General features: G+C 34.5%; 1 protein-coding gene across 8 annotated transcripts in view; it reads left to right on the top strand.

Annotated features, from left to right (window-relative positions):
* LOC109537911 (forkhead box protein P1) overlaps nucleotides 1-25,437 on the top strand; it is a 164,978-nt gene that overhangs the window by 120,905 nt on the left and 18,636 nt on the right. For 6 of the 8 annotated variants that reach the window (XM_019904866.2, XM_019904863.2, XM_019904861.2 and 3 more), the window contains 5 exons: nucleotides 17,341-17,562; nucleotides 17,618-17,812; nucleotides 20,765-21,017; nucleotides 21,738-21,827; nucleotides 22,634-22,811. In XM_019904866.2, the coding sequence (XP_019760425.1) occupies nucleotides 17,341-17,562; nucleotides 17,618-17,812; nucleotides 20,765-21,017; nucleotides 21,738-21,827; nucleotides 22,634-22,811 (938 nt within the window). The remainder of the gene's footprint in view (nucleotides 1-17,340; nucleotides 17,563-17,617; nucleotides 17,813-20,764; nucleotides 21,018-21,737; nucleotides 21,828-22,633; nucleotides 22,812-25,437) is intronic. The other 2 variants (XM_019904862.2, XM_048661414.1) reach the window with 1 other exon arrangement.

Genomic DNA, 25,437 nt, shown 5'->3' with positions numbered 1-25,437 from the left:
AACTTTCTAGTCTAAACTCCATTGATACAGGCGTTTTCTGAAGTAGTCTTTACATTTCGCAAGTATAATTCTTGTTATGAAAATTGCGATTAAATAAAATTTAAAATTGCATAGTTTACTAATGATAACCGTGTGAGTAAATTATGAGGTCTACCTTCGATTGAAATTGAAATGTGCTTCAGTCGGGTCCTGCAGTCAAAACATCGGGGAGTAAATAGGGATGAGTTGTCAGGATCAGGATGGAAATGCCTGGGATCCCATTCAAGCGTGAGTTCTGGCGTGTTTAGCGCCAGTTTTTTCATTATCAGTTTTAAAAAGTATGCATGCCCCTCAGTATTTGATGAGAGATTAGGAACTGGGTAGTCGGGAAATATTTTTTCGTTGTAGGATCGAAAGTTTTAAATAGGTCCTGGACAAAACGAACGGAATTTGCTTAATACCTCGCCTGCAATGTTTAATATCTGACACGTTTCGGAACAGAATTTTTTCGGTTTTATGGCACACATTTAACACAGTTCAAAGTAAAAACTTTGTTAATTAATTTAGCACCTGGTGATTGAATTGCTGGAATGTTGGGAAACTTGCGTGTTGCTTTGTCGATTTTAATTGCCACAAAAATGAACATTCGAAAACGTTAAGATAGACCACTTCTTCCTGAGAGAAACCGTTTAATTTGGTATGGTAATTACTCACCCATTACGCAGTAAAAGCTCATATTGAGAAGTAATTTATAATAGAATGCGAAGCGATCTGCGGGTATACATTTTTATTTACGCTCAGGCAGATCCATTTCCTTTCTTTTTTTCTTAAGTTGGTTGTGATCTCCAAATCTCGGGGGATTGGGTTTGATTATTGCCTCGCAACACTTCGTGAAAGGTCCCTTCCGTTCCCTCACTGTGCAATTGGGCCTTTTATATTTAAATTGCTAACGGTGGCTCTCCGTGTAAATACGAATGTTGCCCCTCGCACCCCATAGCTCCTTATTCCTATACCGTTCATCACAGATACAGATATTTACTCAACTGTGTTTTCTTCGGCGAATTATTCGGATGAAGTTTTTTACTTTTGCATCCCCGCCTTTAATTTCATTGTTCCTTCGCCCTCGCCGATGTTTTATGTTTCTTTTCAGTTTTTCTTTTTATTTGACTGTATATAGCAGAGATGCACCTAATAAGATGCTAAATTGCCCTCTGACACTTCCGCTTTCCACCCGGGTGACTTTCAACAACTGACATCGCTCACGAGAAAAATTATATCCCGTCAACCCCAAATATAAATTCATAAAGGATACCGGCTGTTACTTCTTCGCCCTTAAAAAAATATCGCTCTCAAGAATGAATGAAACTTTTTGCCATTTTAATTTTCAATATGGGCCGAAGTCTTACTTGGATCCCCGTCTCTTTAGATATTTCATTCTTAAATTATGTTTATTTCTTAATTTATTTAATCTCATTACATCTTGACACATAAAGTGAGATTGGTTAAATTCAAATTCGGTCTATCGGACAGCATAGTTTAAACTTGTTATAACAGCATTCTTACATTAATAGGCACGGAAATAAACTACACTGAAATGATATATAAAGCAAATGTTTGCGGTTTTGAAAAACAGTTCTAGGTAATCCATACGAATTATGTTATATTGAAGGTGCAAGCTTTATTCAGTTTTTTTGGGAATCGCAATGTAAGTTAGATATCTCTGAATTACCAGAACCTGAAAAGGAGCTCTAATCCAAATATTTTTTAAATTTTTTCTCTGATTGGTGTTTGAAGAGTAAAATCCAGATTGCTATTGAGTATCACCTCTCATTCGAATAACGTGATTTATGTAGGCTTAAAACAGCAAAAACAACTGCAGCAGATATTTAAGAGATTAGTATGGAGTTTACATATTGTGTGGGGAATCATATGTCGTTAAATTATGTTTGCACTAACTAATGATTCCGAATTTTCAAATAGCAAACACCTCACATGTACAGCAGTTTGTTCTCTTTTTCTCAAATTTGCATAGGAAAATATTACTGGGCTATAGAGGTAACCAGACTTAGTCTGATCAGTTACAGAAGTAATCAGACGGAAGTCTTATGTCGGCAATCAAGCTTTCTTATATTATGATCCTTCTTGCGTTGCAGCTAATGCTGCGAGTAACATACTAAATTCGAAACTTTTAACGATATAAATATTGAGCTGAATTCGTTAATTGATTTTGTTAATGTTAATTTCCACTAAACTAGTACAAAGTTAAACTGAAGCCTGTTTCTTTTTTTAACACATTTTACATTTTAGCAACCGGCAGCATTACAATATCTTTGTAAAAGGCCAAGATTAAGTTTATATAATTCAGTGTACCCACTAATTGATATTGAATCATTAATACGAGAAAGAGGAGGAACATAGACGGGCACAAGGCACCCTCTGTTTGTAATTCGGGGTCTTCGGGGGTGGCTGAGGGGTGCTTTATTATATTATAGCCAGTCAGGCTTGGTTTATCGCTATAGACAATATCGCGAGCGTTCAATTTCAATCCGGGATCAGTTTTATGCAGCTTTGTAATTAAAGCAGTCGCTTCTTATGGTTCCCGATATTTTCCACAGACGCATTCAAACGTTAATTTGGAATTATGCACTTTAAGACCGTATTGTTCTGATCGATGTTCCCAGTGTATTGACCAATATTGATAATTAACTAATTAGTTGCCACATTTTAAGTTCAGAATAATTTTTTGGAGTGTTTTCAAAAATTATTTGTGTAGACATAGGTAGACAGGCAAGTAATCTGAATAGAATTTTTACTTAAATGTAAAATATTGGCTGAAATGGAGGGAAATTCGGCGAGTGGTAATAAAAAAGCAATATGTCTACATATTTATCATTTATGAGGAAACTAGTGGTGTTTTAAAAGGCGAATTGGAGTAAAAAACTGATGTTAGAATTCTGTCTTTCTTTGCTAAATCATGCAAGAAATTTGGGAAATGGGTTTATTTGGGAATAATTTTATAATCATTCGATGATTTAAATTTTGGAAATTTTCCCGCTAACTTTTCAACTTTTTAAATATCGTAACGAAATCGGCTGCCACTTTTACAGTCAATCAATTCCTACTTCTAGAGAGCATAAATATTTCTGCACATTAGCCATGCCGCCATGATTGGCAATTTTGGGCTAAAACCACGGTTCGAAAGGAAACGAGAAATAATGACAAACCCCTAAGGGAATAAATTATATAAATCGATCCATATTTACAAGTATGATTGACATGTGAATTAAGATATAGTTATTATACATATAAGATCAGAAGGGGTGTTTTTCTTCACACGAATTCAAGCCGCAAATTTCATTTGTATAGTTTTTTCAAATCCGATGCAAGTTCTTTGTGTATACATGTTTTCTAAAATTCTTATAAGGAAATGAATGTTTAAATTGCGACCTAAAATGTGCTCATGTATCTGTCCAACGAGATTAAATCCAAACAGGTTTCAGCTTCTTCATTGGTTACCAAACAAAATTACCCTTTGGTTTTATTACACCCCATTTTGTGGTGCTACTCGAAACAATGATGGTTTTGCCTCGTTTATAACTTTTTCGGTTTTTAAGTTGTGGCGGTTTTCTAAAATTAATTTGTAATTAATCTGGGTAGACTGCAAACTGTGAATTTCACGGCTATTTTTTTATACTAACCAATCAGTACGATTAAAACTCATTATAAGCGCATTGGGACTCTAAGTATAGTTTATTTGGAAGTCCATTTCTTCTTCGATATATTTTGTACACAACGTTTTTACTGATAACATCTCCAATCGTTTCTAAGCTAATACAGCACTATCTTAAAAGAAGTATTTTTAACCAAATGAGTGCTACATGGGTGACCTGTTTTACACACATATACAGTGTGATTCCAAACTTCTACTTACACTGCAAAGAGATTAGAGAAGAGATAAATTATTCATCTAAATAATGAAACTTAATTTTAACGTCTGCACAATTCCAATTTTAAGTATAGGTTTCAAAATGTCAGAGTTCCTACAAATCACAAAAATTATATTTTTGTAAAAGTAACGGTTTCAAATTTTGAATTTTAATTTCTCAGTTTATTAGCAATTTCCTTTGGATTTTCAATTTTCCGGTCAGCATCAGCTGTTTCTGCGCTTGATGATATTGTTTTTACTTTTTTTGTTACTTCCAAATTCCAAATGTTTTCATGTTGTCTTTATTATTATGTTTGATTAGAGCTGATTTGATTCTGGTACGGTATTACTATATTTTTTATATTTAATTCTGTCTTCCTTGTAATTTGGGCTCGTTTTCATTTTAATGTATAACCATTAATTTTTCACAAAACATAAAATAATAGCATTTGTAAATTAATCACGCAACAGCAGTACGCCATATGGATAAGCGTTTAAAGTTTTGAAGACCATGATAAATAAACTAAGCACAAAAACAAATTGCTGACAGCCTGCTGGATGCATGATTTCCGTTGCAATTTTTCTTAAAAAGAAATGTAAAAGATCGTATTTTTTCGAAAATATACAATTCTCACGTATCCTTTGTAATGTTTAGCCATATCTATATACTAGGATACTGGCAGTTTGCCAAATACTATAAAACTACTTTAAAATATTGGTCATTAGCAAATTTGAAATTGCTGTTTGTTTTAAAGCTCTATAGAGGAACAGTTAATGTAAGTTTAAATAATATCAGTCATAACGCTAATATTATAAAAGAACTATAGGAGTAAATGTTAAAAACTGTATATTTCCTTCCGCAGATTTAGCAGTGTTTAAGTTAGGGCATTTCTTAAAATACCTTTTTGCTGCGTACTAGAAATTTAATTTCAATTTCATTTTCCAAGAGACGTCCCGAAGGTAACAGTTTAAAATTAAATAACTTTCACTCTCAGATCCTTATCAGGTCCTTCTGCAAACAAAAAAATCTTCAAATTTATTAAATGGTCGCATATTCAAGTGATATCGCGAATAAAATAAACATTTTTTCTTTGAATGTGCTGCATCGGTAAAATAATGTTCGCCAGTTCGGTTTGCATAAATTTAATATTCATTGTAAGGCCTTGTAGTAATATTCTGCAGGTTAACTCTCGAAGTTAGATTGCTAATGTGCTAAAGGGATTCGGCATGACACAAGTACAAAGACAAAAACAGACCCAAAGATGTATGACCGGTCAACAAAAAGCCCCCAGTGGGTAAATCTTAGTTATGATTGCCAAATTTCACACTTTATAGCTTTGGGCGGTCCGGATTATATACCCATATAGTTAAAACGGACGGAGGCTGACAATTTATGAATGTCCGGCAGCAGAAACCGTCGATGCACCATATGCCGGCCAGTTCTGCAAACGACAACCGTCATTTGTAACTGCAGGGGCTAAACAAGGACTTTTGCTAAATATTAATAACTCTCACTCAATTACCTTACACTTACCGGAATTTCGGTGCTAAAGATTTATATTAATTGGTGAGCGTTTAACCTCTTCGAGCTGCGGCCATGCTGTTGCTGCTCCGGCTAAAATGCTGCGATTATATGTGGAGTTAGGCCCCTGATTTATTGTTTCGGCTGCTTGGGCTAACACTTGGCATAATCGGCATATTATGACTTTGGTCCGTTCCAACATTTGCACATGACTTTGCTCTCTTCTGGAATTTCATTATTATATCCGGACCCCGATTCATTTATTATCGCAAGTTGTATATTTATCTGTTTGGGATCGCAATAATAAGTAAACAGTCTGAAGATGATGACGACAGACTCGAACATAAAGGTAATCCACTACATTTTCCGGAGTCAACGATTTTAGCTAGTTGACTTCCATTTGGTCGGTCGTTCCACGCTTCAGAATTGTTTTGAATGTATACTGACTGCTTTAGAGTTTCTCTTTATGTCTTCCACCATCATCTGGTCCCATTTGCAGGTATCCCTATCTTTTGTTTACAAAATTGTAGCTTTTTGGTCATATCTGTGACTTGGTCATTCACAGATTCTTCATCGCTCCTTAGGGCCGGGGGCTAGCAAGTTTCTATACCCGAAAACAACACGTACACAAATAGAAATTGTATCGGTCAATTGAAATTATATTTTGGAAAAATGCACAGAAAATGCCAACACTTTTCAACAAATCAAATAAATAGTTTTAATTTTTTTTCATAATTCTGCAAATTGTAGCAACTTGACTATCTGTCTTTAGTTAATCACATCAAATTTCCGTCTCGCTCGGTGACATGTAATAGGTAAAGAGCAATTATTGCGTCACTGCCAAAAGGCTTAGCCAGACCTGGTTTGTTTTGCATCTTTTAGAAACAGCAGTTTGTTTTGTTTAGTGCAAAGAACATCAGCGGAGAACCTGGCTTTTCAGCGTTTTCTAGTCCCAATCATTCACAGCTAAATTTTAAAGGCTGTTGACTTGCAGGTATTAGTTTTTGGACTATTGGACTTTTTGGATCTGATAAGTATACTTTTCAGCTTCATGTGCAGCCAACCTGCTTGCGGATTGTCTATTAATTCGGTCTCTATCCTATTTTGGATCATATCTAACAAGCCAACATTTAAACGTTGTCATCTAGACATTCTTCTTCAATAAAACCGACAAACACATGGAAATTGCTTCAAAATAAGCTTTTATATCACGAAATAAAAACGTGCATATTTTTGTATAGATTCGTTTATACACAGATCGAATATACTTTGCTAACAATTATAAATTAAATCATAATAGGCTGACATAGTTGGCATAAATTTGCCAGCCGCTTTTAACTTTCAATAAGTATTGAAAAACTAAATCGATAGCTATTTTCCTTAGAAACACCAGGAAAGAGAGAAAGAAGCACAAGAGCACGTCATTCCCAACTTAATTCAAATAAATTAGGTTTAAAGTATAAACTCATTTGAGTAAGTAGATTGTGTTTAAGATTGGACAGATCGAATGGGCTGGCTGATGCCAGGCGCGACTGAGAATAAATAAAAGTCTAATAAAGGTTCTAATGGAAAAGCGCCTGGAAATGGGAAATAAAAAAGATACTGTGTAATTGACAACCGACCAGGAGTATACTGTAGTGAGGGGAAAACTGAACCGGTCGCTAAATATCTAAATCAGTTTGACTCAACGACATGGCTTTAATTCGATGAAGCGGGAAGCTGGAATGGCTGCATATTTTTGCCCATTTTATGAAACTCATAATTAGATTAGCCTTTTTCACCGAAAGATTATCGAGGCAATTGAGCCTCCCCTTGATATTTAAGGCCATTTTTCTAGAAGTAATAACACTAAAAATGATCAATTTATCTTAAAATCCACCGCCGTCTTCTTTTAAAATTTATGTAAGGGTTACGTGTGGCATGCCAGGTGATATTTATCTCTCTTATTATTAAAATAATATTACACAAAACAAGCACGCAAAATTACTTTTTCATTTTTATGGCTCCATATACTCCGCAAAGGGCATTATCGTTGTATAAACAAAATAGGTGGCCTTTAAAAGCAGCTCATATTTTCACTCTGTCTTCCTAAATAACGTTTCAGAATGAAGCGTAGCTCAGAGAATAAAATACATTGGACTTTATTCTCTATAGCTTAGGAATTGTATTCTTCAATATATTATCAAATATCCTCTAAATAGTTATTTGGACTTAGTACCTTGAAGAACTCTGACTCAAAATTGAAAGATAATTTATTTCTGCCATTCAATGGCTATATGTGGCTTATATTATTTTCCAAATCGAAAATTCGTAAAGTAAATTAAAATATTAGATATTTTAATTTTTATAATTTATTAAATTTTGTTTTTCAACTTAAATTTAGATATCCGACCAAATCGAGTAATGAAAAATTGAGTCAGAGCTATTAGTAAATAAGCATTATTTATTTTATAATGCATTATTTACTAATTTAATCTTTTGGTAATTGGATTGGATTTAATCATTTAACTTTACTGGTTGGAAGCGACTTCTGACCTGAAAGCAAAACTGTTTCAATAAGTTGCAATTGGTTTTAAAATTCCTTATTCGTTCAATCTTTGAGTTGCTCCCTTTGTCTATTATGATTTTCAGCCAGATAAATGAAACATAAAAGAAAATGATAAATTCTGTGTTAAGAAGTTTACATTTGGTAAACCGAAGTGATCTTGAAAGTTCAATTAAGGATTAGTTAAGCCCAGATGTGAGCGATATGGCAAACCTCCTAATGTGTGTGTACAAGTTTCTATTTTTGTATGCAGATAACACTTTTAAAAAAGAATTATTGCGTTTCTTTCAAGCCACACCTCTATAAAGCGTTTACCCCATTGTCGTATATTGTCCAAACGGATAAAATATTGCTTTTAATATATAAAAATATGACCACTTTAACTGCCTCGACCCTCAGTCCAAGTCGTAAGAAGAAGTGACACATAGGCCTATTTTAAAGGAACCTCGCAGTATAGAAACTAGGGGGTAAATGTGTCTTCACCGGACAGTATACAGACATTTGTCGGAATTATTTTAAGAGCACTTTTATCTTTATTTTTTGTTATTTAAAATCTGAACGTACTTTGCAGCCAAATGTTTATACATGACATTTTAATAAAGATGTTGCCGGCTGTTCTCTTTATTCAGGCTCAAATCCTAGCTCAAAATTTGATTTCTGGTCAGAAGATATACACTAGGTGCACGAAAGCAATATAAAACCTACAAAATAGATAAAATTATATACTCTTAATTTATTAAAGCAAATAAAATGTTGATGATTGACGAGAAACTATTTGTGAAAGTTTGTCTTCATGGCTTTGGGATTTGACATTATATCGGACAAACTATACAGAGCGTTTCATAAATATTCCGACAAGGCTTTACGTGTAAGGGGTAGGAATTATTAAGGCAAGCAGCCCTGCTTCATAATTAACTAAACACGGCTGCGTTTTCAAGATACTCAAACAAAATTGGGAATATGGTAGGGCCTGCAGTCCACACCGTTCAATAGCTTAAACAGTTCTGAAAATGTACAAGATGATATTTTTTGTCAGGTCCCCTGTCATATCGAGCAAACCTTTTGAGGTTCCCCACTGAAATCTAACTACATTTTCCTAAATTCCGTGTTTAGTTTAGAAAGATTGTTGCTGTCTCTCATTTATTTTGTATTTTCCAACGTTTTCGAGTCATTTGTAAATAATTTAATTAATGACAGAATTTTGTCAATTAACGCAAACAAAGTAAGAGGCACTGCTAATCTAAAAAATTGGGCATTGATTAGCATTTGCCAATTAAAAGAGAACAGTCAGAGAGAGTTTCGTTAAAGCAAAAAAAGCAGCAAACAACAAACATTACAGTTAATTATTTATTTAATATTTTAATTATAATTGGTGTAAAACTTGAAGACGCTGTACAAATGGTTATTTGCATGTCCCCTGCCGCTCCTAGAAGAATGCCGGTGTATCTATGAAACGTGTATGTTATTTAATAATAACAATCCTGTTTTTACCATTTTTATTCTGAAAATTATTTACTTGAAAGAAGTAACTGTCCTGGAAGCAGTATTGAATTTCCAATGAACATCGAGTACAGTTTATTTATTATGGTAAAATAATCGATGCCTGCAAATATGTAGTCTTTAAAAATAAAAACTCTCTTCTCTGTACAATAGTTAAATATCAAATCCTGAAATTCGAGTACGACACAGTGATGTTAAATTTACATGAATTTGAATAACTCCCATACAAAAGAAAAAACTTTGCCAAAAAATAAAATAAAAGACAAAGACAAACACGAATGCGGAGATATACATTTTCGACGGGATGCGAAAGTTGCCCGCATAAAACAACTTGGAAATTTTTCGTTTTACAACTCGGTGATTCGGTGTTTTCTTGTTTCGTTTCTCTTAAACGAGACTTTGGCCGCTTATTTTTATTTTTGAATTTCAAATTTGCCAAATCGATCGTTTGCCTTATTTTTACGCCAATCAAGTTCATGAAAGGGCCGTGATTTCGGCGATGAAAAATTCATTTATCTAAACGAATCGTCTGGAAATTTGGGCAAAAATTAATTAGTTTAATAATTAAAAACGAAGTTTGTGTCGCGTTATTTTCATAACCCCCTTTCCTCAATCTAACTCCTTCTAATAACGAGCTGAGAAAAGAATATTTTTGCATTTTTGGATGAAAATGTTCACGTTTGGACGTGATGGCAAGTTTTAATTTAAATGTGCCAAAGTATCTTTTTTGAATAAACATATTTCATTTCGGGACCCTTTCGAATGGTAGATTTAATGCATGCAAGTTTACAATTCGTGAATTTGTATTAGAATATAAATTAACATTTCCTGGTTTTGTTCGCAGGCTGCCAAAAGCTTTCTATGAAATTTTATCTTTAATACGAAATGTGAATTCTAATAAAATGTAGAATATTGTTAAACTATGATTTGCTGCGATTATTTTTATTATGATGAGAAGCAATTTTTCAGAAATAAAACTCACCCTGTTGAAAGCCAAAAAATAATTTTATGACCTTAAATGAGCATAAAACAGCATGTGGTTAGGTGAGAATCATTGATATTCCTGTGGTGACGTCTTGTGGAAACTTAAAAAACTTGACGCCCCCGTGTTTGGCTCGGTCGCGCATATTTCATATGCAGGAGGGCTGTTTTGCTTGCCGCGGCAATATTATTTCCATATTTTTCACATAATGCGCCGCTGTATATGGGTTTTATTTCATGTGACATCATGGTAATGCATTTTAACATCTTATCATTCATTGCGGCGTCTTCGCAACTCTTTAAAAAGCGCGCTCTTTTCGGCCCATCGCAAATATAATTTGTTTTATGGAGAGTTTCATCCACATTTACGTTACCGCCAAATTTATAATATTCACTTCCATATGAATTACTAAAAGAACAACTTCGGGCCAATGTCATATATCATTGCAGCTAGGGGTGGGTTATTTTATAATGCATGGCGCTGCACATTATAAACTATTAAATTAAGGTATTTTATTCTGATGTGCAAGTAATCTATACATGATCAGCAAAAAATGCAGATGCAGATAATTTACAATCCTCTCAATTACAACGTTGGTAGCAATTGTGTATTATATGTGAATTAATAATCAACCAGCTGGAAGGAAGCATTTATTCTACTTATCAAAGTCCAAAAGATACCAGCGTTTAAGGGCAGAGAGCTTAGTTTTGCCAAGTTTGAGGTGCCTACAGGGTGTTAAAGAACTTAAATACCTAAAGGGGTAATAGCATCAACCAAGTTCACCGAAACCTACTAGTCCTAGTAACAAAAGTTCACAACGTAACAATTCCGGATTTGTCGAAAGTTAGTTTGTTTACCTCTTATTTTCGTTTTGCCGAAATGTATATTTTCTAAGAATTTGATTTCGAAGAATTCTTCCGCTTACTTTAACTTTCTGCAGATACCAATATTTTTGGACATATATCCTCTAAGAATACACAAGACAAATGTGATTCGTCGTTGTTTAAAAAAAAATGTTTCGAAAACAATTGTTGAGAATCGCCAATGTGCAAATTCTACACTTAAGGGTCGAATTTAGACCAAAATGACGCTTTTTATTAACATGGTTTTCGCATGTAGTTTCGGAGAAAATGGAATTTGAAGTTAAAGAGACTTAAACGGCCACCCACATTGTTTCGACGCTTATTTGCTCATAACTCTGTAACTGTTGCCAATATTTCAACAAGAAAAAATGCCATGGATTCCGACTGGTATTCGCTAGAGATCAGCTGTCTTGGAAAAATCGACAGTGGCAATGGTTTGGGAGATAATGAACCCTGAATGTTGGCAACCGTTCGACTGTTCCAGTTGCGTATACCTCTTTTGCCCTATTTCAAAAGAGAAAGAGGGAAAAGCCCCCCAAAGAAGTAACTTTTAACCTATTGCAATCCCAAATTGGATAGCGGCAACAGTAAGGTTGGACTTCGAACTCAAAGAGTGTGCAGCCTTAAAAAAAATACTTTTACCGAATAGACGACTTTTCAAGTAAAATATTCTCAGTAAAAAAATTTCAGCGCATTTAAGTCCAAGTACCCGGATTTTTGGAAGAATATAATTTTTTGCCTACAGAGGCTCTTTTTTTTAATTGTGGTTTGCTTGAAAGTGCCTTTCTTTCTGTGTACATGACAAATAAAGTATAATTTTAGCTGTACTAAATGTATCGAAAGAGGATCGTATCTAAATGCAATCAAATAATTTTGTTTGTTAGAATGGGTTGTTAACTCTGAAGGATATTTCTTTCATCACCAGTCATGCTCTTAGCGTTGTGCCAATATTAAAACAATAATTCAAATATTTACATATTTAAGACTGTTGATAACAATCGCTTAGAACTACGGTCAGAATTTGAATTATGTTTCCATTGCTGCCTCAGATTGATGCGGAACCTTTTATTTCGCCAAGCCGATAAGAAAACGGTGTTATTACTGACTAGAAGCACTTGAAAAATCAACCTGTTTTATTCGAAGAAAATTCAAAAGCATAGTAAAATAACTGCGCTGTAATTTCGAAAAAGCCGTTATGTAAAATTCGCCTCATAAAATCCACAAATCTGCACATGCGAGCAGCGTAAATGCTATAAAGAAAAACTACAACCCTGGCTGCCATCTACTTCTACAAAATGAAATGGTGTCCAGATGATCTAGAACGCCGAAAATTCCCTAAAACCCCGAATTTTTCTGAAAAACTCATTTAGTAGCTGTTAAAATCTTGATCTGAACCACTTACAGGGCACTGGATGGCAAAAAATCTGAAATATATCGGACGGTTCTTGGCCGCTAAAATTCCCCAGTACGAATCGTTTGGAAACAATAATTTAGTTACAGTGTAAAATTTTACAAAAACAGGCCAATATCTAAATAAATAGTCCAGGATGTAGGTGCACGTGCAACCTCTTAGGGCTTCGCTAAATCATCACAAAGCAATAAACAAGTTTCACCTACCTTTAGGCATTTTGGTCTGGATTCTGCTCTATTTTAACATTTGATTATGTCAAAAAATGGGTTTACAACAGAAAAACACTAGTGTTGATATCTTGATTTTCAAGACTTTTTAAGCGGATTGGATTTGTAAAGTTTAATTTAAAAACAAACTACTGCGGAAAACCTGACTGATTAATGTTAAGAAGCTAAAAATAATTCAAATTTTGCAAACACTGCCTATCCTTCATGATAAACAAGAATTGTTTAACTTTGGGTGTAATCCACAGAAGCCTAATTATCTAGTTTGAACCCCTCTAGATTTGGATAATACAAACTTACTTCCGTTATAAATTTCCGTACCTCCCTCTACTAACTATAAATCCCTATACTACACGTTCTTAATGGATTTTTTCCGGAAATATCTTTTTCAACCAGTTCGAGGTTCGAAAGTTTTAGATTTTCCATTGTTTTGGTTGAGATAGCTGATTTAAATTATTTAAAAAGTATCAACGATAAGCCAAACTAAACCAGAATAACTCAAATATTTAGATGAAATGTTTTTGAAGATTGAGTGAAAATAATTTTTAATTTGAAAAATCGAATTGAGGGTTCAAGAACAGTTCATTTTAAGATGTAAGGTGAACAAGGAAAAACCTATAATGGCGCATAATGCAAATGACGCAAATTATCTGCCGAGATCATAAAAAGTATGGTTTACAACAGAAATTTAATAATTTAACATATCAAAAGAGTCTTCTCTAGAGAACCTCATTCGTTAAGTTATAATATATGAGTTTAAATTTCTTAAAAAAATTATAGTTTTTAATACTCAATACAGAATCCAGAACGTCTCTCGTCGTTCCCTGTCGAATAAATATGGTATGGGGCAATATAAAATACAAATCAATAATATGGGACTAAAAGCTCTACATCTACATGGCAACCAGGGGCAAAATAATGCCAAACTTACCAAGAGCTGCATCGTGCCACCTGAAAATAAAGAAAAACTTTCTTGAGTATTACATAAATTTAGTCAAAAATTTAATTATTTGAAATGAACAGAACAAATAAAGGGGAATGGAAATTGCCATCAACTTTAGTTATTTCTCGAAAAATTAAACTCAGGTGAAACTAAAGGGATTATAGATTAGAAATCATGTTTACCAGCTTTCTGCAATCTGGCGCTGCAGCCCTCATTTTCTACCCATTAATCTTCAAGAAACTAACACTCCATTTAAGCATACTTCACTTAAACAAACTACACTTGAACAGACAATAAAGAACCACATTGAAAACTTTAATCTATCAGTGAGCAGATAACGGATAATCTAGCGCACATGCCTTATTGGCACCTCCTGTATATATGCCGTTCATGAACGACTGACGACGTATTTTGGGCACTTCCCGTACCAAACTAAATATCTGTTGACCTTTTCCAACAAAAACTCAAGCGATATTGAGTCTTTTGYCACATTCCGATGGCAGCGACCTACAAAATAGACGSGATAATATAATTGTTTACTTAATCGTCCCTTTGAATGAATCATTTGCAATTCATTTTCCGTTTTTTACTGTTGACTRCTTTGTAGAAAGTGCCAGTACGCACGCAAATATTTTCTGAAATTTCTGGTTCAAACTAGTTTGAATGGTCGCCGAGAACAAAACAGGTTTTCGAGCCAAATATGAACATCTCCAATCATGGAGAGGAACAGACTTTTTYATGCTAAATTAGATGCTCTCGGACTTTTGTTCGATTTTTATGAAACTTTGAGTCTTTTCAGCTGGATATGTKGTGTAGATCAATAATTAAATCCACATTCAATACTCAGACGGAATACGAAATTTGCTTTTCACACGAGTTATCGATATTATCTTGCGCAATTTTTATGAAACACCATGCATGATTGCATTTTTGTCATGTCTATTTTGGCCAACACCAATTTACACCTTTTGATTACTTTCAGTACCAGTCATTTAAATCAATTGAGCAAATACTTTCAATACCCCATATACTTTTAAAATAGAAATACTAAAAACTTKTTAAGTAAATTATTTGAATTATTGTGTATTTAGAAATTRTTATGTCATTTTAGTGTAAGAATTTGTTTTAATCTCTTTGTCGATCTACTTATTCAAAAATACGTATATAATATATATTCGTGGCAGCTACGAAAACGAAAACTGAAACCGCAACTTTTGGTATACATATTTTAAAAGCATACATGGAATGATAGCTCGACTTATGTTTTTGCATATTTAGTACAAATTGTACGAAACTTTGGGTAGTATTTCAAGGCAGCCACAATATTTAATTTAGACAAATTATCATCAAAATGCAAAAGTTCGCAAACCCTTCATTTTTGGCCAGTGTAACATTCGGACACTTTAAGTACATGTACAGACTTGCGGTAGATTTTTCACGCTTCTTTCATAGCTGATAAAGACGTGAGCTTATGTATTTTTTTTTTAACTTGAAGTGTACCTATTCACTATTGTACGTCTAAAGAAGTATTCAAATTTGAATTTGGAAAACTGCGTTATTTTCAAGTTTGCTTGAAATGATTGATTTTTTTGTGCACAAAACTAGTATAGGTAGCCACCAAAAGTTTCGCAGAAATATTATTGCATCTTATTACTTTATGTACAACTCAAACAACAAATGAACTGACTTGAATGGATAAATTCTAATTAGGAGAACCTTACATTAAATAAGTCGTGTTTGTTCTTTTGTTCGAGTTTTCTTTTAAAACGCACTGTACCACTACAAATATCAATATTGACGTTCACAAATACGTGGAGTAAATACTAAACGTATGAGAGAAGATACCGATAGGTAACTACGTAACTGGTGTTGCCAGGTACAAATAACCGATGTATAATCAAAGTGGCTTTACTGCAATCGGCACTTTTAAGCTGTGAAAAGCTATTTGTGCCGCTTTCCACTTGTTGAATGGACGAAACGTCCAAATGATGTTTTTTAGACGGCATTATAAATACATGTTTAGAGTATAAGTAAAACTAGTGATTCTAAAAACGAATACTAATATTAATTAAAACACATTCGAGGCATGTGTGTATTTGTTGAAGCTGCCAGGTTTGATTGAGATTAATTTCTATATGCCGAAATATATATTATATTTTACGTTCGTCATAGGTACAGGTGGAATGGAAAATATTGTCTAACTGAATTTTTAAATTTAAATGTTGACATTTAATATATTGACCAATGTAATCGTCCCTCTTGAAGATCGAATGGACACTCCACGTAATAAGCTTAAGATGCTATGTTGATGGGGCAAGTGCTCGCTTCTCTAATCCCCTCTTGTGCAAACATCTTGCTGGATAACTTAATTTCTCCTTTAGTCCTCTGTTACGGCTGATTGAACCCTCAGGATGGTCCAGACCCTTTAATATAGATATGAGTGGGTGCGCGTTGGCCGTTTCAATTAGAAATATAAACAGTGGTTTTGTAGGGAATGTGTTTTGATAGTAAACAGTAATAGTTTGTGCGAGAAATTCTGACTTCCATATATAGGGTGAGACTTAAGTAATGGTACACAACAATGCTACGGCAGATTTATTATGAAAATATAATGCAATTTCGCTAATTCTACCAGACATATAGGGAATAGGATAAAATGTTTTGGCGTCTTTAGTGGACTAAATATAAAATAAACTTGATTCATCTAGAATGAAATCTTGCTACTTTGACTGTATTTGCTTGGAGTATCGAACGTATTGAAAATATAGTATTTCTTTATGATTTTCCCGTTGTAATTATCGTCATTAGAAGCTGTAAATTTAGATGTAATTCTGGCAATTATTGTTCAGGAGGAGCGTGAAATAAGCGCATGGAAAATGGGTGAAAAGCATTTTAAAATTTGTACACAAACACGCAAATGAACATGTAATGTGGAAAAAAATGGATACCTTTTCTTATGAAATCATTAGATGGATTCCGGATTTTGAGATTAATCGGGACGTTTCCACTGATCATGAATGGGCAAATTAGCTTCAACTGGCTTTTCACAACGCGGTTCATCTTCAACATCAAAATTGCCGCATGCAAAATTTGCCAACCAGTTTTGGCACCAGCATTTTGCTAATGTTATCTTCTTCATATACATAGAAAAGTTAATTTCTGTTGGAAAAACATTGATACTGTTTCTATAGTAAGACAGTAACAAAAATGCCGCTTTTCACATTTCATATTTGATAGGACATGTCGTCCTATCTAAAGTCGGCTCTAAAAATCTAATAAATTGCGAATTTAGTTTGCGAATAGTCTCATAGATCTTATTTTGAGACATTCTAAATTGAAACAATTGCACGCCGTTTCCTATTGGACTGCTATAAATTGCATTACATTGCACATTAAATAATACTGTATCGCTTGATCGATGTATAGAAAATATCTTCTTTTGTCAGCAGGCGGCATCCTTAGAGAAAGTGTTAAAAAAAGAACAGCAACAACACCAACAATTAGAATTAGAAAGAAGTGGATGGGACCAAGACAGAGGGGACAGAGATATCAAAGGCAATGGCAGTGTCAGCCCTTCGAATTCCGAGGCTCGCGTCCAAGATGATTCTCCCTTACCAGCACCGGACTCGCAGAAAAACCTTAGCGCCACCATTCCACCCATATCTCAGGTTAGCTATATTTTTAAGAGATTGCCTTAGTGCCGAAATTTGCTACTGATTTCAGACGGAATCCAAACTCTGCAATGAATATCCTCCTTATAATCAAACTCCAAGCTCAGGACCTGCAATGATGTCTTCGCCAGCTTCAAACTTGCATCATATGCAGCAGCTGTTGCAGCAACATGTTCTGAGTCCTACACAGCTACAAAGTCTTATGAAGCAACATTCGATTCTTCAGCAGCAACAACAGCAACATCAGGTAAACACATTTTGCGTTTTGTCTAATGCCCCGAATAGCTAAAGCGGGAATTGACTGATACAAAGCACAATTTCTTCTATTGATTCTTTCATGTCTCCACATTTCGCTAGAACTGTCATATGCAGTTCAAGAAAGGAACTATCAATAACCAATAATCGTTATGGTTTTAATTGTCATGTTTGTTAGTAATTTATTCGCATAGATTCCAAAAAATCTACACCCAACTGTTTCTCAAAGTCAGTTGAAAAGCATATTTTTCGTCGTAATTCAGCTTTTCACTGCTCACCTTCGAAGCTTTTTTTTTAAAGAAGCTTAGGACAAAAATGATGCCCCATACAGGAAATACATTGTGTAATACAAATCAGTTTCAGTACAAAGTAAATACAAATAGCTATTAATATGGTTTTTAACTACTCAAATTAATAGTCGAATGAATGGATGGAGTTGGATGTGGAAGGAAAGTGTTGAGGCGAAAGAGTTGGGTAAATGGGGCATGGTTGTTCGGGTTTATTGAGTCAGTTTTTGGGCGGAATTTTAGAGGGCGGTTTCCCATTTTCAGGCGGCGATTTTTTTAGAACAATTTTAAGTTACGAGAATGTTAAAGGAGAATGTTACTACGAGATTTGGGTGGTTAAGGACTTTGATTTTGAACTTGGAATGTGTTTTTGGAGAAAAATGCTTGGACTGCGTCCTTATGAATGTTTTGGTTGATAATGTTTCAGAGGAATTTGTTTAGGAAGGTTTGGATTCTTGAAATGTTGGTTGGGCTGGTTTGTGAAAAATCATCTAAAACACCATATACGATTTTCGGCCGGAGTATTTGTTGGTACAGGGGGAGTTTAGTTTTAACTAACATCTTGGATTTGCGATTTAGGAGATTAAGATGAGTCGTGGCCCTTCTTTTGGCTGTTGTTTGAAATGCCGAACATTTTGCTGTTCAGTAAAGTAGTTTGTCTAGAGTAATTCCTAAATATTTCAAATGGTTAGACCAGACCATTGGTCGCAAATAAATTGCTTGCTGCAAAAAAGTCAAATGTTTCTGGCCTTATCTACATAGTGGTTTTTTTTAACATATAGTGTGCATAAAAATCGAGTGATATTTTTAAACTAGTAAGTTGCGCGGAGTTTATAGAAATTCTAATCTTAAAGCTCGACGAACGTATTTATACGACAAATGCGGTAATATTTTCATTTATGTGAAGTACTTACGCAGAAGTGAAACCCGCTGATCGATTTGTAAGAAATGTTCCTGACATTAACAGCAAAGCTAGGAGTTACAGAAGAAAATGATTTTGATGAAAGTTGACTTCTTTCTACCACTTGCGACCAATGCCAGAATCAGAGTTCAAGAGGATGTTCTTTAATATCCACATATTATTCCAACTCCGTGCCAAGTTCTCAATGAATGTCCTCCAAACTATCTTCCATTTCTTCAGACCCATCTTCAACTTTTGCAACCTTGCTCTTGGATTCTCGTCTCTCGCCCCTTCTTTGTGAACGCTGCTCTCACTTTTCGTGTGTGAGACGTTTCTTGATATTATATTATCAATTTCACCACTGCCTTGAGTTTGGTCACTCTTGAATGCAAATCTTCAGAGCACTCTGAAGATTAGGTCGTCCACTAACCTGATTAGTGCCATTGTCTGATTTTCCTCCAAACAGTTTCAGAACTCATTTAGCTAAAGATGCTGAAATAATCTTGTTCAGTGGAAATTGAGATACGTTCCTGTTCAAATCATTCAAGTGGCAGCTGGGATGGTGGACGCTCTCCAGAATTTCCAGTTTTATCTGTGTGGGCACATGGCAGTCTGGACCAATCCAAATGGAAATTGTTACTTTCCAATGTTCGTTGGCTTCGCTCATCTTTGTGGACATTGTGACTGGACTATCACTGTGAAGTTTGGTATTTAACTTTTGAATACCATCTTGACAATTGCCTTGAATTTTTAGGTGTGTTGGGCAACTATTTTTGAATAATGTTTGTAGTTATTTTAACTATATATAGTTCTAAAGTTCACTTGACACTTTTTGCTGAGCTGACTTGATTTATTTCCTCAATTTCTTCATGGAAGCTTTCCGATTGATATTTGTTAAAGTTTTTGAATTTGTTTCTCGTCCGGTCTCCCTGTTTGTGGACCGACGCAGCATCACTGAGAATCGCTAATAAATTATCGTTGTAATGGTCAGTAAGTTGAATTTTTTGAATATCTCCCCCTGAACCAACCCGAAAAATTTCTGCTTTTACATATAGCCTTTACTGGATCGATCTGCGTTTTTTAGGGACCAGTGGCACTTACATTTATTTCATTATCGCTACCACTGTTACGGTTATTTGCTAGCAGCCAAGGTCTGTCTCTACCTTGCAGAAAATGGCTTTAAAAGTTTGACCTCTGTGATCACAACACTACTGCTGCGAGCCTGATCAGAAACATCAAAATATTAATAATTGACATTTCCTCTCCAACTCGCTAGCTGTAACCATCTCCTCTAGTTTGTGACCAACTGTCTCCATCACACTAAATTGTTTCTGGACAATATCTTATGATCAATTAGGGAAATATCTGTGGCAAAACAAATTACTTTTTTTTGTGAGTTTTGTGCGAACACGATAAATAGTTGGAGCAAAATAATTACAAAATTCATTCTGATCTGTGAGTCAAAAATAGGGTTCAAATAACGGTAAAACCTGAGCTTCAAATTTTTATTATAAAGGGGTTTTAGATATGAAAAGAATATGAAATATATTATAGAAAAACGAAACATCATTTAAATTTAGAGTTTAATTTACAAAACAAAACATCATTTAAATAAAGAGTAGTGACTCAGTCGTTTAAGGCGACGGCGGCTTCATTTTGGATAACGAATATTTCAGAGCATGTTCACTTAATTTGTTTGTTCAACGCATATTTATAAAAGTTGAATATTTAGCATTGGATAGAAACTTTTTTGCAGCATCATCAATTGGCAGAACTAGGTAAAAAACAAATGGAACAGACTATACAACAACTTCAAGAGCAGCTTCAACTGAATCTCATTCAACAGACACATATCCTACAGAATCCTGATAAGAAAAAGGCTTCAGGGTCTCTTCAGCAGTTAGGCCTTCAACAGCAGCAAATTATTCAACAACTACAATTGGTTCAGCGGCAATACGTTGTTCATCAAGGTATGGGTATGCAACCTTTGATGATGGCGCAAGGACAAGGTAATTGTCAGAACGGTTGAAGCAGGTTTGGGTGGGTAATAACAGTGAAGAATGTAGAAGACTTCCGACTGATGAAGAAATAAATTCCATTTAGTATTTACTAAAAAGTTTTTGTTAATAGAAGGCAAGTAAAGAATGCTGCTTGCCTTTTAAGTTTCGAGTTATTGCAAATCAGTGAATTATCACGAGTTGTAGAAATATCAATAATAGTAATAGTAATGCTAATAATTATAATAAAGGAAGAGCGAAAATAAGTGAAGAGAAGGCAGGATTGACATATTTCCAGCTTTTAGGTACGTATAGAACCTAGATCGTCATTCGGATTTAAATGGATGGGTCAGGGCAAAGCCAGTTTAGTAGCATTGATGATGGAGCCGCTGTGGGGCCAAACGCGATATTGTCTAAGACGATGGCTAGTCACGTGCGGTTAAAACTCTTAGCTAGTGACGACTCGTCGATATCTTTTCACGAAAAACATTTTGCATGTGTCGGGCACTGGCTTGGCACTGACTTCCGATGTACCTGGTTCCATTTGGGTTCCAAAAGCTGGAAATATTGTCGACCTACTTGTTTTAAGCGCACGTGACTTCCTGGCCGTTCAAACCTTACATCACTATTTATTTTGTATTATTATATTCAGTTGACACTTTTAAGAGAATTAGCATGAGCAATAATTTTGTACTTTATAAAAAAATGTGTTTCACTAAAACTCTTTTACAGGAATGAACTCAAGAGATGTAATGAGTCCTTGGAAAGATATGAGCGAACAGCATCATGTAGTGAATAGTAAACCTCCATCTGAAATAAATGGTGAGTATCATTATATTTAATCATTCCGATCCCCGGGAATGCTTATTTGTGTTAGAACGGACGTCATGTGTTTAAAAAATATCGTATACGTTGTTTTGAATTTTTCCAGAAATAAACGATCTGATCGGTAAATAATAAAATAATTATCAGTTAACAGGAATTATTTATTTATCAATCCTTGCCAACAAGCATTTTTGAAATTCTACTCCGTCAGAAATGTGGTTTATAGTACATGTTTAGGTAAAAGTTTATAATTAAATTTCTAGTTTATTGTTAGTAAAGCACATTTATACAAGGCCTCCGAAGATGGCAACGAAAAATGTGTCATTATGTATGAATTTGTTTATTTTACGCTGGTTTTAAATAAACAAATATTACCCCTAGAAAAATATTAGGAACTCACATCAATTTAAGTGAATCATACCAATGAAATTTTATTAAAACATAATTTATTAACAAATCAATACGAAAGATTCGAGTTCCTCTCGATAAATTTATTTTACAAATAAATGAAAGCTGCTGATGTAAGCGAATGCGTCAAAAAGTTTATTAACATCTGTGAGTAAACGTTGCTATTTTTACTCATTAGAATGAAATTTTGATCGTCCAATTTACCTACATAAATTAATACATTCTATCGTAACATAAAAGTTTGTTTTCCATATTGAACCGTTTATTGCACGCGGTTTCGAATGCAATGTGGTTAGTTGCGCTTTATGTGCAAACGAAAGAAAACATACTTTTAATTGTCATTATGATATCGATGATAGAAACTGCTTTTAAGTAGGCAATTTTAATTTTTTCAGATAACACTACGGGATTATTGAATATACAAAGTAGAATAAGCCGAGAAGATTCCATATCGGAAGAAAAATACGTGAGGACAACGACTCCAGATAGAGTACACCATCACCTGTATGGCCATGGAGTTTGTAAATGGCCGGGCTGTGAGACTATATGTGACGACATTCATGCATTTATCAAGTACGTGCTAATTATTATATATTTTGTTTCAATTAAGTAAATATCAATTTTTCCACAACATTAAAAAGGGTCATTTCTGGGCAATTTTTCGTTAGGTGATGAAAATACTTGAGACCCGTAACTGATTTCTGACCCTTTTCGCAGTGGAGTGGCACATATTGGTTTCGACGCTTATAGGTGAATATCTAATGTATTCATACCTGATGTTTCGCCTGCATCTGCTATGTGTTCATAAGGCGCAGATTAACGTTTTTTAAACGATGACGGCGTTCGGTGTGTCGAAACTCTATGTAGATTTAATAACAATTTGAAATTAAATTCATAATTATTAAATTATTGTTGCTGGGCTAGTTAGACTCTTACCGGTTTCTTCTTCATTGTTCCCACATTAATGGAACTACAACAGAAGCACGCATCCTTTGTGCGCTGGTATATATTTATGGTATGGCGCTGGTATTTGAAACTTCAGTTGAAAATACCATTGAAACGAAAAAAACTCACTGTTTCAAAAATAGAATATTTGAGCTCCGCTAATGAAAGGATTAAAATGAGCTATCATCTGGTAGAAAATTGCTATCTGGTTGATTACGATGCAGAAAACCGAGAAATGTATTTTATCTCCGCCCGATTCAGCTTCAAACAACTCAACTTTGACATTTCTTGATCTTCTGAATGGCCAGTTAGTGCTAATAATCTGCGAAACAAAGAGCCTGCGTATAACTGGTCCATTGTAGGTACTTAATAAAAATGAAACTGTGTCCACCAAAGCATTTAACGCCTTGAATCCTTGAATACTTTTCAATACATTTTTCTTGATTATTGATCCCTAAAACCCCTGAATGCCCAAAGTTGGTAAAACCTTCAAGTTGTTCGAAAGCTATTTGAAAAAATCCATTCAAAAAAATACGTTGGCATTCTGTTTTTCGGTGTCCGTTAACTTTTCTTCTAAGGTCAGTCGTCTTAAATCTACATTACTCTGTTCAGTCTGTTGTATAAAACATCTAGTATTATACAACAGGAACCACCATTAATTTTTTGACAATCACTTCCAGGACACCCTGTATAGTTAAATAAGCACATAAATTAGATCGGAATTGACACGGGATGGTTCAACAATTCCAGGATAAATTTTTCTGATTATTTATCGAGCATTCTTAAAATTCGCTTCCTTTAGTTGAAACCATCTTCTATGGTCTTGAATGGCAAACTTTGAATATAAAACGTGTTTCATCATCGGCTTGTTGCCCCCTAGAGACAGATTCGAAAAGATTACCAGTACAATTAAAGGAACTGTCGCCATTTTAATTTTGATGGCACAATAACCAAAGGGGAGATTTCTTGGGCCTCAAAGTCAACATTAATTTTGGTTTATATTTAGCATTTTATGAGGTGATTAATATGTAAAAGAAAGAGGGAGATTAAGTAAAACACCAAATTACAATATTTTCATCGGCCCGGCGACAAAAGAAAAACCAACCTGGCATAAATTAAACAGAACTGTGCGCCTTAAAAACTCTAATTATGCTATGTTTAATTAATATGCAGGGCGTTTGATTGCCACGTTGTCGGATCTTAATACTAATCCTTTACTGTTTCATTTCTTCTTAGAACCAGTAAAGCGTTTAGAATTTAGGACTGGCGTCCAACCCCTTTTCTTACGAAAATGGTTTCGTATTTTACTTTCGATTTATCGGTAGAAATAATATACAGGGTGGACGGATATTCGGTTTAACTTTGCTGGGGTTTACATGTCACTAGTTCTATAAATTTTTAATTTAAAAATACTGTTTTGAATGTAACGTTTGTTATAATGATGTATTTCGAAACTCATAAGTTTTTCGGAATTGAGGCCGTAGGGGAATATAATTTTTTCCTGTTATTCATTTATCTCAGTTCAAAGTGAGCTTTGAAGCAATCCACTTCTGAGGATGCAAGCCACTTATTCTTCTTAAAGGCCAACACCATCTAATAGCCTCAAAAACTGACCAGAGTCACGCAATTACCGCAAAATTCTTACTATTTCGTACACATTTAACTTGACGAACCAATAAGTAAATTTTTACCAACGATTTCTACACAGTGGATACTTTTTTGAACAACAAGTACATTGTTGAGCTTCGTAACGAATTGTACCTACTAAAATAGAGCGTTTGTACTTTGCTCTGAAAGTTTTCAGTTCATTTCAATGTATCGATAGTAGGCAATGTTTCCTCGAAAAGTTTTACTTCTTTTCTTCTCTTTTCTAACTTGCAAAACCATATTAGTGGCAACTGTTTGTTCATTGCTAGCACGTCTTCCCTGGAAGAGCAATTCCAGTATTCTCGCCAACGTTGTGCATGCCTTCTTTGCGACCTTTTTCTTATTGGGTGGTTAATTAGACTTCGATTAGTTCGACTCTGTCTTACCACTCTTCCAGTTTCCTGATATCTCCGTTCCGTCTTCTGAGAGGTAAAGTTTTACTTAGTACCTATACTTCTAAATGGTTTTATTTCTACTGGTCTCATTTGTGTTGATGTGTGGTTATTTTTTTACAAACTTCTTGTTGGGTATTTCGCCTCAAAAATTTTTGTCTTTAAAAAAGGCAGAATTTCCTCACGTCTTCTATTACAGATTGATAAATAGTGCT

Source organism: Dendroctonus ponderosae, unplaced genomic scaffold (assembly GCF_020466585.1).
Source record: "Dendroctonus ponderosae isolate FM_Combo_2020 unplaced genomic scaffold, Dpon_F_20191213v2 Dpon_F_20191213_1, whole genome shotgun sequence".
NCBI classification, from domain to species: domain Eukaryota; kingdom Metazoa; phylum Arthropoda; class Insecta; order Coleoptera; family Curculionidae; genus Dendroctonus; species Dendroctonus ponderosae.
This window is presented reverse-complemented; position numbering and strand designations above follow the sequence as displayed.